Consider the following 16,055-nt stretch of genomic DNA (forward strand, 5'->3'; position numbering starts at 1 on the left):
GATCCCCATGAGGAAGAGTAAGAGAAGAGTGAGCAGGAAAAAACCAGCACAAGTCTGATGGGAGAGGAGTCCAGGCAGGGGGAGGCACCCAGGGAGAACTGGGTGAACATGAGGAACAGAAGGAAGGCCCAGTGGATAGCGGAGGGGCTCAAAAGAGGCCAGAGGTGTACAGACTAATTAGGACAGTTGGAAAAGATGTGAAATGATAAGGGCCTTCCAAGTGATGCACAGCTTCTCTTCCAACTCAAGACATTCCCTGAGGCCCAATGGCATGTTCCAGGGAAGAATCGCAGCTGAGGTTGGGGAGAGAGACACAGGTAGTAAAGAGGTATCTTTTATTTTTAACTTAAATACTTTACCAACAAAGGTTTGTACGGTCAAAGCTATGGTTTTTCAAGGAGTTATGTGTGGATGTGAGAGTTGGACCATAAAGAAAGCAGAGTGCCAAAGAATTGATGCTTTCGAACTGTGGTGTTGGAGAAGACTCTTGGAAGTCCCTTGGACTGCAAGGAAATCAAACCAGTCAATCTTAAAGGAAGTCAATTCTGAATATTCATTGGAAAGCCTGATGCTGAAGCTGAAGCTCCAATACTGTGGCCACCTGATACAAAGAGCCAACTCATTGGAAAAGACCCTGATGCTGGGAAAGATTGAAGTCAGGAGGAGAAGGGGACAACAGAGGATGAGATGGTTGGATGGCATCACCGACTCACTGGACATGAGTTTGAGCAAGCTCTGGGAGATGGTGAAGGACAGGGAAGCCTGGTGTGCTGGGGTCCATGGGTGGCAAAGAGTCAGTCACGACTGAGACTGAACAACCAGTGTGGCCTTGCACAACTCGGTTGCCTGGTCCATAAAATGCACATAACAGCATTCACCTTAAAGAGGTGTAGAAAAGATTGCATGGGGATCGGCAAAATGAGCGAAGGGCATCAAAGGTGGAACATTCCAGTTATAAAATAAGTCACAGGGATGTAACGCACAGCATGGCAACTATAGTTAATAATATTATATATATATTGCATATTTGAAAGTTTCTAAAAGAGGAGATTTTAAAAATCCTCATCCAAGGGGAGGGGTGGGGTAACTTTTTTTGATAACTACAAATAGTGAGGGATGTTAACTAGATTTACTGCGTGATCATTTTGCAACGTACATAAAATTGAATCATTATGTTGAGCTCCTAAAATTAATGTAACGTCATGCCAATTACACTGCAAAAGAAAAGACAAGCCTGCAGATAAGTGGAAGTAGCCGCCTGGTCCAAGGAGGGTGTTCAATAAATGGTTGTCGCTCTTTTTGTTGGGAGGAAAGGAGTTATTTGAAAGGCAATCGAGGAAGTAAGTATTCGGTAGAATCTACCGGTGTCTGGACAAGACTTGGGGGTGGAGTCGGAGATTCCAACAGGAGCCGGGTTAAGCCGGGGCAGTTGTGTGTGGGTGTGAGGCCGCCAACAGAGACAGGGACTGCGAGGCGGGGGTGGGGTGTACTTGTTGAATGACTCACGCGAGGAAGCGAGGGCGGGCGCCGCGGGGGCGGAGCGAGGGGAAGAAAGGGCGGAGGGAGGCTCCGGAGCCCAGGCGAGGTCCTGGAAGCGAGCGCGGTGAGGGGACCACGGTAAGGGCTCCGGGGGGCCGCCGGGGGCGGGCGCGGGCACCGGGGGAGCCGGAGCATCGGAGCTGCAGCCGCGGCCGCACGGGGCGGCGAGCTTGGCTGGGCGCGCGAGGGAGACGCGGCCTGCGAGGCGATCTCCAGCCCCGCGGGCTGCCCTCTTGGGGGTGGGGGCAGGTGACAGCGGGGGCGGTAGCGAGAGGGGGTGGCCTTCTTTGACCACATGGCTTCTGGTGCTCTCAGGATGGTGGTACTCAGCCTAGAATCGCCCCTTACACCCCCACCCCTCTGGCCCGGCTCCGGATGCGACCCCGGATGGCAGCAATTTCCTGCAAGCTGATCCCGCCCCCGCCCCAGCTCCCCGCCCCTGCTCCCCTACCAGAAAGTGCAGGGACCCGCCCTGGCTGTGTCCGATCACACGCCCCCATCCCCTATCCTGCCGATCGCCTCCCTCCCACTGCCCATCTGTCAGGACTTCTGACATCCCACCCTCAACAGCTAAAGAAGCAGAGGGGCCCCAAACCCGATCTGGGCAGAGGATGGGGGCTGCACCTTAAGGCAAGACCCTGAGAAGCCCAGCTCAGATGTGGACTGAAGACTCAGTGGGTGTGAGGGGACTTGAGCTCCAAAGCCCAGCTGTAGTGTTTTTGCTTCCAGATTTGAGGCAATGGCCTAACTAGGCAAAGGTAATCTAATTTGGCCTTATGTCAGCAAAGACTTCCTGGAAGTCCTCAAGAAATAGGGTGCTCAGGGTTCTGACAGCTGCCCTTCACTGCTCACACACTCACTGTGTGCTGGGTGCGGAGCTGTTGACTTAGGGACCTCACCCCTCATCCTTGCACTAGCCCCTTAAGGCCCATTACCCACACTTGGCAGTTGAGAAGCTGCGGCACAGACACTTCAAGTCACTTACCCCAAAGCCAGGCTACCAAGTAGTCAGGATCTGAACTCAGGTCTTCCTGATTCCGAGATTTTCCACCCTAGGGCATCATACTTCCCCCTCTACAATAACATCAAGCACCTAAAGTGAAACTTGGTCAAGTATGGATCCCCTTGGCTGATATTCCTGGCAGCTTAGCAGGAAACTGAATTGTGTATGAAAATATGTTCATTTTGCATGGAAGTCAGTGGTTGTCATGGACTCCGGACCTGCAGAGGGCAGTGGCCCGTTGACAGGGCAGGAGGTTGGGTAGGTTTCGTGGTCCGCCTGGACTATGCCCTTTGTTGCCAAACCGCTTTTCTCAGCCACGTGATACTGATGATTCTTTCTTCCTCAAGCACTCTTTCCTCTTTGTATCAGAGCTTCTTTCTCAGTCCTCTCCTTGGCCTGTTGTTGTTTTTCCTCCTGTTGGTATTCCCTTGGTCTCGATGTTCACATTCTCCAGTACTCTTCTTACACAATTTTACTCCTGTTTCCTACTTTATCTGTCATCTCCGAGATGGCAACTTCCAAAATGATCTTTCCAGCCTACTCTTTATCTGTAACTCTAGACCCAAATCCTCAAATATTCTAATCCCTAATGGCTAATTCCAATGTATGCCCCGACAGGCACCCAAATCCAACATTTCCAGATGCCAAATTGTCATCTCTAGCCTTCCCACAAGGGTCCTGGTTCAGGCCTCTTCACTTCATTCCCTAAACTATGATAGCACTTTCCAATCTGATCTCCCTGCCCCTGGAGTCCATCCACTCTCCACAGGCCATCTTGAAAGCTCAGGAGTCTTAGTCATTGGTGTCTTCAGACCTAACCAGAGCGAACATTCCTCCTTTCCTCTCCTTCGTCAGCACCCTGTGCCTACTTCTAGGGAAGACTTCTACATGTTGTATAATTGCCTGTCTTCCCTGTAGACTGTGAGTTACTTTAGTATTGATTTCGTCTTATCCTTTGTATCCTTTGGTCTGGCACATAATAGACACTCAGTAAATATTTGTGTAAGCTAATGACCTTGTAATGAATTGAAATTTTTTTCAGGGTAGTTTATAAGTCTTAAGGGCTTCCCTGGTGGCTCAGATGGTAAGGAATCTGCCTGCAACATGGGAGAGCCAGGTTGGATCCCTGGGTTGGGAAGATCCCCTATAGAAGGGAATGTCTACCCACTCCAGTATTCTTGCTTGGAGAATTCCATGGACAGAGGGAGCCTGTTGGGCTACACGGTCCATGGGGTCACAAAGAGTCAGACACGACCAACTGACTAACACTATAGGTTGTAAAACAGTTCACTGTGCTTTCTTTGACATCTCATTTCACTCCACCTCTGATCTGTCACCATCGGTCTGTTAGTGTGTGTGTGTGTGTGTGTGTGTTGCTGGAGAAGGAGCATTAGAAAGTGAGTTTGCAAATGGTTGGAAGTTAAGATTAATGACAAAATGAAAGTAAGTTTTCCAAATAGGGGAGTTGATCCTAAGGGTGTTTTTATGGTTGACATAAATGTTCAGTCACTGCACGGTAACTCTCTTCTACTTTCCTTAGATAGTGGGTCAACAAGGAAGCTGAGTCCACTCAACTAGAAGAGAAGCAAAGACAAGGTCATCATGGCTTCAGTGTCCACACATGAAAACCAAGAAAAAGGTCCCCATTTGCCACCACCAAGCAAGCAGGTATGTATTTATAATATGAAGTCTGCCATCTGAAGAGGAATATCATACAGGACTTCCCCTTAAACCTCATCCTTGATCAGTTGTCTTACTTTTCTCTGCCTGGCACATTGTAGGATAGGCTCAATGAAAATAGAATGGAGAAGAAAAGTATGTTTCTGAAAAGGAGACTTTTATTTACAAAATCTTTTCTTTACTCTTCCCTGTTTAGAATTCAACCTAACTAACTCTGCTATAGGTTGTCAGTGACTGAAGAGGTTTCCTTTAGCAGAGCAAAACTCTTTATTGACTCTAACAGAATGCTACATGATGTGTGTTTTTTACATTTCTGTTACCAAGGCTAACCATGCTAAGGACGTGCTGCTGACAGTTGTTACTGTTTGAGATGGCAGAGCCCTTAACTACTAAATTAGTCATCAGATTGAGAACCCAAGTGTTAACTGAGGCACAGTTTTTCAGCTTGTTGAGAATGAAGATTATGTGTCTTGGGGACACATGAATGAAGAAAAGAGAAGGTATTGTAATGGATAAATAGAGTTCATGTTCTCTGAGGTCAATTTTTCAAGCTAAAAATGGGTTGTGGAGATTATATTTAAGAGCAAAGTTTAGGAGAGGCAAATAGACAAATGATATCATGTCACCAGGAAAAGAATTTAGACACCCGAGTTGCCTCTGTGAAATGGAGAGCCATAAAACATTTATGGCTCTACAGAAAAGGCTCACCAGAGCTCCCTGGGGACACTCTCTGCTGGTACTTCAATCTTGACTGCAGGACTCAGAGCAACTGTGATCCTCAGGTTCCCTGACCCTGCATGTGTGTGTGTTTAGGGGAGGGGAAGGAGAGAGATGCTTATTTCTGCCACAGCCACAGGCAGAACCAAGAAGAAATATTTACACTGGGGTAAGGAGGAGTGTTTGCTGAGCTAACACAAGTGGAGCATAAGAGCCGCTCGGTCGGTTGCTTGGGCTCACCCTGACCACAGCTTCCGCCTGCTGCCCTGCGGGGAGCTATAAGGAAGAAGAGCGGAGTTGCCTGCTCGGGTGGTAAGTAGAGCCCTGAAGGCATCGGCACCACGGGATCCTTGTACCTCACCATCATGCACGTAAAGTGTTGGCACAGTGCCTGGCCCGGGGGCAAGTGCTCAAGAAATGGTAATCACCATTCACACTGATGTCTACTACAGAAAGTCCAAAAAGAACATTTGCAAAATCAACAGGGTGAACTTCAAAAGCCATAGACCTGCACCTCAACAAGAAAATCACTAAAATTCCAAGAGATAAAAGGCAAAGGACCTACATAAGTAATTCACAAACAAGAAAATAGAAGTTTGATTTAAGGAAAAGTTTCAATAAGGCTTGTTTTCTAAAAAACAAATGAATCACCCACGGAATGGGAAAAATTATTTATGAATTATATATCTGATAAAGGTTTAGTATCCATAATATGTAAAGAGCTCTTACAAGTCAGTAACAGAAAGACAACCTAATTAAAAAATGAGCAAAGGGCTTGAATAGGTATTTCTCCGAAGAAGATAATACACATGGCCAAAAATCTGATGAAAAGATGCTTAATGTCATTAATCATTAGGAAAATGCAAATCACAGCCACCATTTCACAACCACTAGCATGACTCCAATCAAAAACAGAAACAATTTAGTTTTTAGTTTAAACAAATTAAATAATTTATATTAAAAGTATTTAATATGCTAATTTTAAAAAAGAAATACTCGGGTTCAACCCCTGGTAGGGGAACGAAGATCCCATAAATTGCACAGTGCAACCAACAACCAAAAAAAAGAACAAAAACAGAAAATAACAAGTGTTGACAAGGATATAGAAAAATTGAAAACCTCATACATTGTTGGTGGGATTGTAAAATGGTGCAGCTCCTGTGGAAAACAGTTTGGCAGTTCCCCCATAAGTTAAACATAGAGTTACAGCCTGGCCCAGCAGAGCGGAAAACAAAACCTTGTACAGGAGTGTTGCCGGCAGCATTATTCACAATAGCCCGACAGTGGAAACAGTCCAGGTGTCCATCAGCGGGTGAATGGATAAACAGAATGTGTTATGTGCATACACTGGAACATTACTGAGCCATAAAAAGAAATGAAATACAGATACATGTTACAACGTGGATGAACCTTTGAAACATTACGCAGGGGAAAAGAAGCTAACCACACAAGGTCACATGCTGTGTGATATTGTTTGTACAAAATATCCAGAATAGGCAGATCCAAAAGGCAGATTTGTGGTTGCTAGGTGATTAGGGAGTGAGGAGAGACTCCTCAATGGGTATGGAATTTCCTTTGAGGGTGATGAAAAAGTTCTGGAACTAGATAGATATGGCCGCACAATATTCTAAATATACTTAATGCCATTTATTGTATACTTTATTTTATTTTTATATTGTTTCATATTTTTTTAAACTTCTTGATATATTTTTAATTGTTTTTTTATTGTATACTTTAAAATGATTAAACACATTTTTGTAAACCAACTATACTTCAGTATAGAATTTTTTAAAAAATAAAGTATACCAGAGTATGAAAAAAAATTTTAAGTAAAATGGTTAAAGTGGTGACTATTATGGGTATCTTACCACAATAAAAAATTAATGAACAACAAAAGATTACAACCCAGGGAGTGAGTAGCATTGCAGGGGAAGTGACTGCGTGCAGAGGCTGGAAGTAAGAAGAAAATGTGGGGACTTCCCTGGTGGTCCAGCGGCTAAGAGTCTGAGCTTCCAATGCAGGGGGCCAGGGTTCAGTCCCTGGTCAGGGAACTAGAGCCCGCATGCCACAACTAAGAACTGGTGCAGCCTAGTTAAATAAATATTTAAAAAAGAAAATGTGGCCTCAGCAGTAACGCATTCTGACCAGATATCTGCTTCATGCTCGCTAGACCATGGATCACTATTTGCGTCTCAAAAAAATTCTTTTCTTGCTCAAGTTCACCCAGCACTTGCATCTGGAAAGCGCTGGCTGAAACCGGCTATTGCTCAGTGCTGGCAGCCGGGATCTAAGGCACACACGCTGTGAGACCAGAGGGAAGAGATCTCCTTGCCCTCCTCGAGGGAAAATAGAACAGATGCTTTTCTGATGATTTCAATCAACTCATCGTGTAACTTCCCTTGCAGAGTCTGTTGTTTTGTCCAAAATCAAAACTGCACATCCACAGATCAGAGATTTCAAAGATTATCCGGGAATGTCAAGAAGAAAGTTTCTGGAAGAGAGGTAATCGCACCCCTCTTGGTCGTTGTTAACAGTGTATTTGCTGCCTCATATAAACTGCCTAATATCATATTAGAATTATGGTAATGATTTTTTTTTCTTTGAGCAGAAGTCTTGCATAATTCTGGGAAGAACATTGGTATCTGAGGCTGTTTGGAATTTAAATCCATATTGAGACCTTTTTAAGGGTGGGGACAATATCTGATTTAGGAGCTGTTTACCCTCCTTAGCAAAAAGTGATTCACCCCTAACACTCTCCTTCATGCGACTGAGAAAGTGAACCAAGAGTGTTAACTTAGAATTTCTTGAAAGAGTAGACCTTCTACAATTCCACTGGACTCTAACCTTCATCAAGTTCAGGTTCATTGCTCCCTCCCAGAGCCAAACACAGTGCTTCACATATAAAAATATGTGAACCAGTTAAATATTTGTGGAATGAATGAAGAGTGGGAGCATCCTGTTAATACTTCCCTTACAGTGTCTTGAAATAACCTTTTCTGCCAAGTCTCTTTCTCTTTCTGGGCCTGCTTTATATAAGACAAGGGTGTGAATTCAGGCACTACATTAAAGTCCCATCTAATTTTAAAAATTCATGACTTGTCATTTGAAAACGTCATACTAGAGCCTGTAGATACAGTCCCAATATTGCTGGCATAGAGATAATTTTACTTTGAAATACTCATTTTGATTTCTTAAATCATGGAAATCCAGTATCAGTTGTTTTGGAAGTAACACTGCTTAGAAGTTGATATTTGCTATGCATTACTGATTACTGATTATGCTGCTAGAAATTATTTTCTGATAACCCATGAGTAAGTAATTGAATTAAGCCCTTAGTAGTTTTACATTACAGTATGACCCATCAGGTAGGTAGATCTGAGTGGAAAAGCTGGTTGCTATTTGATTTGTCTTGGCTGCTAGGAAGAGCTAGCAACTAAGCCAAATCAAATAGTGTATATATATAATATATATATTATATAATAATCCTAATATATATGTTAATATATAATATATATATATAATCACTTTTCCCTGCTTTGGGAAGAAGTCATTTGACACATTTTGACTAGAAACTGCTTTTGCCAGACTAATGTGCCTGTTTTTAAAAATCATCTCTAAACATTGCCCATGTTTACTGCGAATGTAGTAATTTTCAGAAAATAAACATATCCAAATCATACAACAAAATGGTGTTAAAAGACAAAAGCAGGGCATCCTAAACAGGGTGTGCAGTTTGTTGTCTTTTTTTTTTAAAAACTCTTATGCAGGATTGAAATTTTCCAAATATACAGCTAATGGCAATTCCCGAATTCCCCAACTCAGTGCATACACACGTGAAGATGCCTGTGTTGTATGTAGTGATGAGAGTCCGATACATGATGGGTGTTGGAGATGGAATTGCAGGGAGTCTAAGTTTTGTTGTTAATGCTGTGCATTAGGTTGAGTGCCTGGGTAAGACCCCAAGAAAATTGGGGTCAAATAAGTAAAATAAGTAAATAAGTAAAATAAAGTAAGTAAATAAGTAAAGTTTAAATTTGTAAGTTTATAAGTAAAATAAATAAATTGTCAAATAAGTAAAATAACAAATAAATAAGATCTCACAGCCAAAGTAAGAAGAAAAAAACAGTAATTCTCCCTGACCTCTAGGGGAGGTGCCAAATTTCATAATACCAATACTGAAGGGCTTTTTTGTTTTACAGCTCTGCCTTTTTCTCTTGTAAGCATGCTTGTCACCCAAGGACTGGTCCATCATGGTAAGTAAGAGTTGGGATTTGGTAAATGTTTTAACTGAAGAGAATCCAGTTTTCTGTGGTCCTCCTGGCAGGCTTTGGTACAATATTTGGCATTTCTGTTTTGGTGAAGGATTTATTTATACAGACTTTTGACTGTTTCTAGTCTATGTCCCCATACTTCTTTCCCAAATATGTCCTATTCCCTGGAATGAGTGGCTGTGTTAGGTTACATGGCAAAGGGAAATTAAATTTGCAGGTGAAATTAAGACCTCTTTATCCTTTATTAATTTAAATGTTATAAAATGAAATAATAATGTCTTTATACATTACTTCCTAGGTTATTTAGCAGCGAATCCAAGATTTGGTTCATTGCCTAAAGTTGCACGTAAGTCATAGACGTTGAAAAACAAAGCTTCATTTTTATAAAAAGGAAATGTTTATAATAACTGGAGAGAGGAATGTCCAGGTCAACCTCTCTGAAACACCAGTCTCCAGTTTTTGCCATATTGCAGTATTTTAGTTCATTCGACACTTTCTGACGGAAAGCTGAGCAGTAGGGACTTCACCTTAGTCCTCTCTAAAGCGTGGCCTAGGGGGGCCTGGCAGGAGACACGAAGAGGACGTTGCCAGCAGAGCCTCTGACAATAGCTCCACAGGGGATTTTAATTTTTTATTTTGGCTGATCTTTTCCAAATATTTTCTGTAATGGACACGATAAATGAATAGCTTTTTAAATCGGGGCTTTCTGAAAATGTTGTTTAGTTGCTAAGTCATGTCCGACTTTTTTGCGACCCCATGGACTGTAGCCCACCAGGCTCCTCTGTCCATGGGATTCTTTAGGCAAGAATACTGGAGTGGGTTGCCATTTCCTCCTCCAGGGTATCTTTATAACTCAGGGATTGAACGTAAGTCTCCTACATCGGCAGGCAGATTCTTTACCACTGAACCACCAGGGAAGCCCATTTTCTAATATACATTTACCATAAACTTAGGCTTTCACCTTCTTGCACTGGTTACGCAGAGAACTTTTATGTCTACAGAAGATGCATTCTGGGGTACCATCCAAAACCTCATTCCCGGCAGGAATAGCAGGTTAGAAATGTTTTCCATGGTCTTGCCTCTTGAGCTCCCTCCGCTGCCTGGAAGATAATGTGGCTCCCCATACTCCATCCACACAGAGAATTAAGGGGTCTCCTACCTAGTGATTTGGAGGCTACCCAAAGCCACAACTCAAGTCCCACCTCTCCCTTCCTGGGTGACTTCACAGACTTGTCTGCCAGTTGGGCTGCCCTCTGGCTGCCCGTGTCAGAGCATCACCTGGGCTTGCTGTAACCCGACCCTTCTACCTCCAGTTCAAAACTGAGGAGATCAAAAAGTCTCTAGTTCCCAATCCTGCTCTTTAATAGAGAGCTTCATTCCCAGAGTTTTTGTTCATTGATTTAGTAAGGTACTTTTGATGTAAGAATTATTGCTGTTAATAAAGAAACTTCTAGCAGACAGTGGAGGAGATTCCAAATATTTAAGTTGTTTATCTTTCCTAACCTGCTTTTACAGTTGCTGGTATCTTAGGATTTGGCCTTGGAAAAGCATCGTATATAGGAGTGTGCCAAAGTAAATTCCATTCCTTTGAAGGTCAGCTGCGTGGAGCTGGTTTCGGTCCAGGGCATAATAGGTTTGTACTCTGTTTGGTTAAGGGATTATAATAAAGGTAACTATTAAAAAGTAAATGAAAGGTCATTCAACTATTTGTAATATTAAAATACTTTGTAACATTGATATGTTGAAAAAAATTCAAAGTTTGAGTTGTTGCTATTCAACTTCATTAATAATTATGATTTAACTGAGTTACCTATTTTTTGTTTGCTCATCAAACATTTAGTAAGTACCTACTATGTTGAAGGCATTGTACAAGTGTCTAATGAATGCCTTAATCAGCCAACACAGCTTCTACTGTCACAAGATTACACAAGTTTAACCAGGACTCTCAATTGCAAGACTTCTCAGAGCCTTTACTATTAGTATAAGTTGTGATGCTCATGAGGGGATACTAGCAGTAAGCCTGGAGTTAGCCACATTACCTCTGCTGTTAGAATCACCAGGTTCACAAGTAGTTCTGTTTACTTACTAAGTTTTGTGACCTTGGACATGTTTCTTAAACTCTCAAATCTTCAGTTTTCTCATCTGTATAAAATGGTGATCAGAATTTTTGGGGGGATGCTGTAAGGAATAGGAATGATTGTTTGTGACAGTGAGTGCTCAGTGAATAATAGTTATTTCTACCGTGGTACTGTAGGACTGCTGTTGGGGACACCTTACCCTAAACACCCCATTCTTGTTTGAAAGGCAGCACAACACGCTGACAACACTGGACAGGAAGATCATTATTGGCCTCCTGGTGATGAGAGTCCAGGAGCCTGAGACCAAGAAACAGCTCCGACTGTTCCTGGGAAAAACAAGCTTGAAAACTCTAGCTTAGAAAACACTTCTAAATAATCTAAAATATGATGCAAATGAATTTATTTACAAAACAGAAACAGATTCAAAAACATAGAAAACAAACTTACGCTTACCAAAGGGGAGAGGGGGTGAGAAAAAATTGGGAGTTTGGGATGACCAGATGCACAACCACTATATATAAAACAGATAAACAACAAGGTCTTACTGTATAACCCGGGGAATTATACTCAATATCCTGTAATAAACCACAATAGAAAATAATATATATATAAACATATGTATATGGAGAACTGAATCACTTTGCGTACACTAGAAACTAACACAACATTGTAAGTTAGCTATATATCAATTACATTTTTAAAAAAAATCTCTAGACAATATTGTGTTCAGACTAGAGCTTCCAGTGTCAAAGTACAAACCAACATTTTTGCTTCTGTTTTAGGCACTGCCTGCTTACCTGTGAGGAATGCAAAACAAAGCATGGATTAAGTCAGGAGAGAAGTTCACAGCCTTCCACTTCCTAAACTCTGTGTTTGTGGGCACTGAAGTTTCTCAAAGCATCTGAATTTGTACACCTGTAAAATGTCAAGCATACTTTAAAATAACTTACTTATTGTGGAACAGCAACATTGTGATTCTCTTGCTCTGTTGAAATGCTTTCCTGTTAATTCTCAATCAAATTGAGCATTCCATGTTTTCTGCTATTTAAGAACATGTTGGGAGCATTCATATACCAAATAACATTCTTATTTCCTTACAGCTAAATGAAAGAGTTTGAAGTCTTCTCTGATTCACCCCCATTCACCCCCATTTCATACTTGCTTTTGTTCAGGGTTTTAAGATCTCTGATAGAGAACAGGAATGAATGCTGAGAAACTTGGGAGTTCATGCCCAAAGAAAACCAATGTGTATGGAGGTAGAAATACAGAAAAATAAGAAAGACTGTGTCTATGGGAAGTGGTTTCTAAAATGTAGGGGCCAGGCTCTTTTAACTTAATGAAAAATATTTCATTTGAGAGCGTTACAATGTAAATCAGCTGTCCTTTTAGTGACCTTAGTAATTTTATGTCTGCCCCGTATGGTGAAGTTTTGGAAAAGCTGGCTGTTTTAGGTTACTTGCTTAGCTCATGGTCAGTTCTTGAGAACTAGGGCTCCTTTATATGCTGCTGGTGGCTTTAAAGAATAAACACAACTTCTCCAAATGTCCCTCCGGAACAGTTTGCATATTTCTGGGAAGAATCACTGGAAGAATTAATTCAGACACTGATAAACTTCAGGGTTTTAAGGGAGCTCAGAGGGAGCCAATTCAACCCCAAGAGTTGCATTCTTATTCTCATGCCAGGTTTTTTTTGCATGAAGACAAACTCTCCCACAGGGGACCTTTTGTCTTTGTTAGGTTGTCTGAGCGCTACATGAAAACTTCTGCATCTTTGTACTTTCTCAGGAAAATGCTTTATATATGTGTCACCATTCATTTAATGAAGGGGTGTATATGTACACTTTATGTTTTACTTAATTCATCTTAAAAACTGTATCATGGATGTAAAATGGAAAACCTCATTGAAAGTTAATGCTTAAAAATAAAAAAAAAATTCAAAGAGAAAAAAATTAATGCTTGATATATATTTTATTTTCTACATCAAAAACATTTAGAAGTTTTTATTTTAACATGGCTATTAAGTGTATGAAATGGAGTAATTTTGACCATGTCCCTTTTTATATTATGGGCTTCTCTTGTGGCTTATATGGTAAAGAATCTGCCTGCAATGCAGGAGACTTGGGTTTGATCCTGGGGTAGGGAAGATCCCCTGCAGAAGGAGATGGCAACCCACTCCAGTCTTCTTGCCTGGAGAATCCCATGGGCAGAGGAGACTATTGGGCTTCAGTCCATGCGGTTGTGAAGAGTCAGACACAACTGAGCAACTAACACCCACACAATTTTATATTACATATTCTGGGTTTTCTTCCTGTCGATAAAATTCTGTGTAAATCAGAATGCAGAGCCAATATCCTAGGTTCTTGGGTGCAGTTTAACTGCTGGTTCTGACAAACTAGCAATTGGTGACTCTGTGTTATTTCAGCTATCGGCAAAAATTCAGAATTGGGCACATTTATTTTCTGTGTTCCAGAAAATGAATTCCCAGGGATCAGAGTATTTTCACATTGTTAAGCCCAGCAAGTCAGTGTGAAAACCCATCTCGGGGTAGTGGGGGAAGGATGAATCTATTATTGCTGAAAGGGAACATTATGCTTATTGCTGACATCTTCATAGTCCTTCTGACTCCAGTTGCGTTTACGGTTTGGGCTCTCTGGTTTTCCTAAGTGGATAAGTTTCTTATTAAAGCAGTTTATCACAGTGATCTTAGTGCAAAAGAAAATCAATCAGGGGAAAAACCTCAAAGGTCAGCCAAGAAATCTTGAGTATTTTGCTGCATTATCTGTTGTGTTTATTAGGAAACAGGTGTCTGAGGGGGGCTCTGTTTTTGCAGGAAGAGACGTGAAAGGAGCAGCATTTGTCTGTTAGCATTTAGCAGTTATCAACACTCACCACCAAGGTGGTCATAAGTTTTTAGAAGCAGTATTTTTGTGATTTAAAACCAAAAACCTTGGCAAAGAACGAGATAAGATTGTACATAAACTTGCATAAAAGAAAGAACTGAAGAGACTACATGGTAAACATTGGATATCTAACCAACTTCCTTGGCAAAACTTTCCTTCTTCCTTATTGGACTGATGTTCAAGAGTGAAGAAAATGGAAAATTTTCACATTTGGTTTTTGGAGTTTAAAATGTAATGTTTAAATACTGCAAAGAAATAGAGGAAAATAATAGAATGGGAAAGACTAGAGATCTCTTCAAGAAAATTAGAGATACCAAGGGAACATTTCATGCAAAGATAGGCACAATAAAGGACAGAAATGGTATGGACATAACAGAAGCAGAGATATTAAGAAGAGGTGGCAAGAATACACAGAAGAACTATACAAAAAATATCTTAACCACCCAGTATAATCACAATGGTGTGATCATTCACCTAGAGCCAGATATCCTGGAATGCAAAGTCAAGTGGACCTTAGGAAGCATCACTACAAACAAAGCTAGTGGAGGTGATGGAATTCCAGTTGAGCTATTTCACATCCTGAAAGATGATGCTGTGAAAGTGCTGCACTCAATATGCCAGCAAGTTTGGAAAACTCAGCAGTGGCCACGGGACTGGAAAAGGTCAGTTTTCGTTTCAATCCAAAAGAAAGACAATCCCAAAGAATGCTCAAACAACTGCACAATTGCTCTCATCTCACACACTAGTAAAATAATACTCAAAATTCTCCAAGTCACACTTCAACAGTATGTGAATCGTGAACTTCCAGATGTTCAAGCTGGCTTTAGAAAAGGCAGAGGAACCAGAGATCAAATTGCCAACATCTGCTGGATGATTGAAAAAGCAAGAGAGTTCTACTTCTGCTTTATTGACAATGCCAAAACCTTTGACTGTGTGGATCACAACAAACTGTGGAAAACCTTTAAAGTGATGAGACTACCAGATCACCTGACCTGCTTCCTGAGAAATCTGTATGCAGGTCAAGAAGCAACAGTTAGAACTGGACATGGAACAACAGACTGGTTCCAAATAGGAAAAGGAGTACATCAAGGCTGTATATTGTCACCCTGCTTATTTAACTTATATGCAGAGTACATCATGAGAAATGCTGGACTGGAGGAAGCACAAGCTGGAATCAAGATTGCCGGGAGAAATATCAATAACCTCAGATATGCAGATGATACCACCCTTCTGGCAGAAAGTGAAGAAGAACTAAAGAGCCTCTTGATGAAAGTGAAAGAGGAGAGTGAAAAAGTTGGCTTAAAGCTCAACATTCAGAAAACTAAGATCATGGCATCTGGTCCCAGCACTTCATGGCAAATAGATGGGGATACAGTGGAAACAGTGACAGACTTCATTTTTGGGGGGGCTCCAAAATCACTGCAGATGGTGACTGCAGCCATGAAATTAAAAGATGCTTGCTCCTTGGAAGGAAAGCTAATACCAACTTAGACAGCACATTAAAAAGCAGACATTACTTTGCCAACAAAGATCCATCCAGTCAAAGCTTTGGTTTTTCCAGTAGTCATGTATGGATGTGAGAGTTGAACTGTAAAGAAAACTGAGCCCCAAAGAATTAATGCTTTTGAACTGTGGTGTTGGAGAAGACTCTTGAGAGTCCCTTGGACTGCAAGAAGATCTAACCAGTCCATCCTAAAGGAAATCAGTCCTGAATATTCATTGGAAGGACTGATGCTGAAGCTGAAACTCCAATACTTTGGCCACCTGATGCTAAGAACTGATTCATTTTTAAAGACCCTGATGCTGGGAAAGATTGAAGGCAGGAGGAGAAGGGGATGACAGAGGATGAGATGGTTGGATGGCATCAC

At 41.6% G+C, this 16,055-nt stretch overlaps 1 protein-coding gene across 2 annotated transcripts; it reads left to right on the top strand.

Annotated features, from left to right (window-relative positions):
* Positions 1–1,496: 1,496 nt before the first annotated feature.
* OCIAD2 (OCIA domain containing 2) lies at positions 1,497–13,236 on the top strand. Of its 2 annotated transcripts, none has more exons than XM_065914249.1 (7): positions 1,497–1,617; positions 4,083–4,210; positions 7,345–7,441; positions 9,139–9,192; positions 9,509–9,556; positions 10,726–10,843; positions 12,071–13,236. In XM_065914249.1, exons 2-7 carry the CDS (start codon positions 4,145–4,147, stop codon positions 12,150–12,152), a joined length of 465 nt encoding a protein of 154 aa, XP_065770321.1. In that variant the 5' UTR covers positions 1,497–1,617; positions 4,083–4,144; the 3' UTR covers positions 12,153–13,236. The 2 variants fall into 2 exon arrangements, with proteins under 2 accessions (XP_065770321.1, XP_065770322.1); XM_065914250.1 differs by having other exon boundaries at positions 1,521–1,617; positions 4,087–4,210.
* The last annotated feature ends 2,819 nt before the right edge of the window (positions 13,237–16,055 follow it).

The sequence above is a fragment of the Muntiacus reevesi genome, chromosome 22 (genome assembly GCF_963930625.1).
Source record: "Muntiacus reevesi chromosome 22, mMunRee1.1, whole genome shotgun sequence".
NCBI lineage: Eukaryota > Metazoa > Chordata > Mammalia > Artiodactyla > Cervidae > Muntiacus > Muntiacus reevesi.

Coding starts and splice junctions, on each gene's coding strand:
- OCIAD2 (XM_065914249.1), top strand. CDS start 4,145: ATGGCTTCAGTGTCCACACATGAAAACCAAGAAAAAGGTCCCCATTTG. Junction 9,193..9,508: donor CCAAGGACTGGTCCATCATG/GTAAGTAAGAGT, acceptor ATTACTTCCTAG/GTTATTTAGCAGCGAATCCA. Junction 9,557..10,725: donor TTCATTGCCTAAAGTTGCAC/GTAAGTCATAGA, acceptor CTGCTTTTACAG/TTGCTGGTATCTTAGGATTT.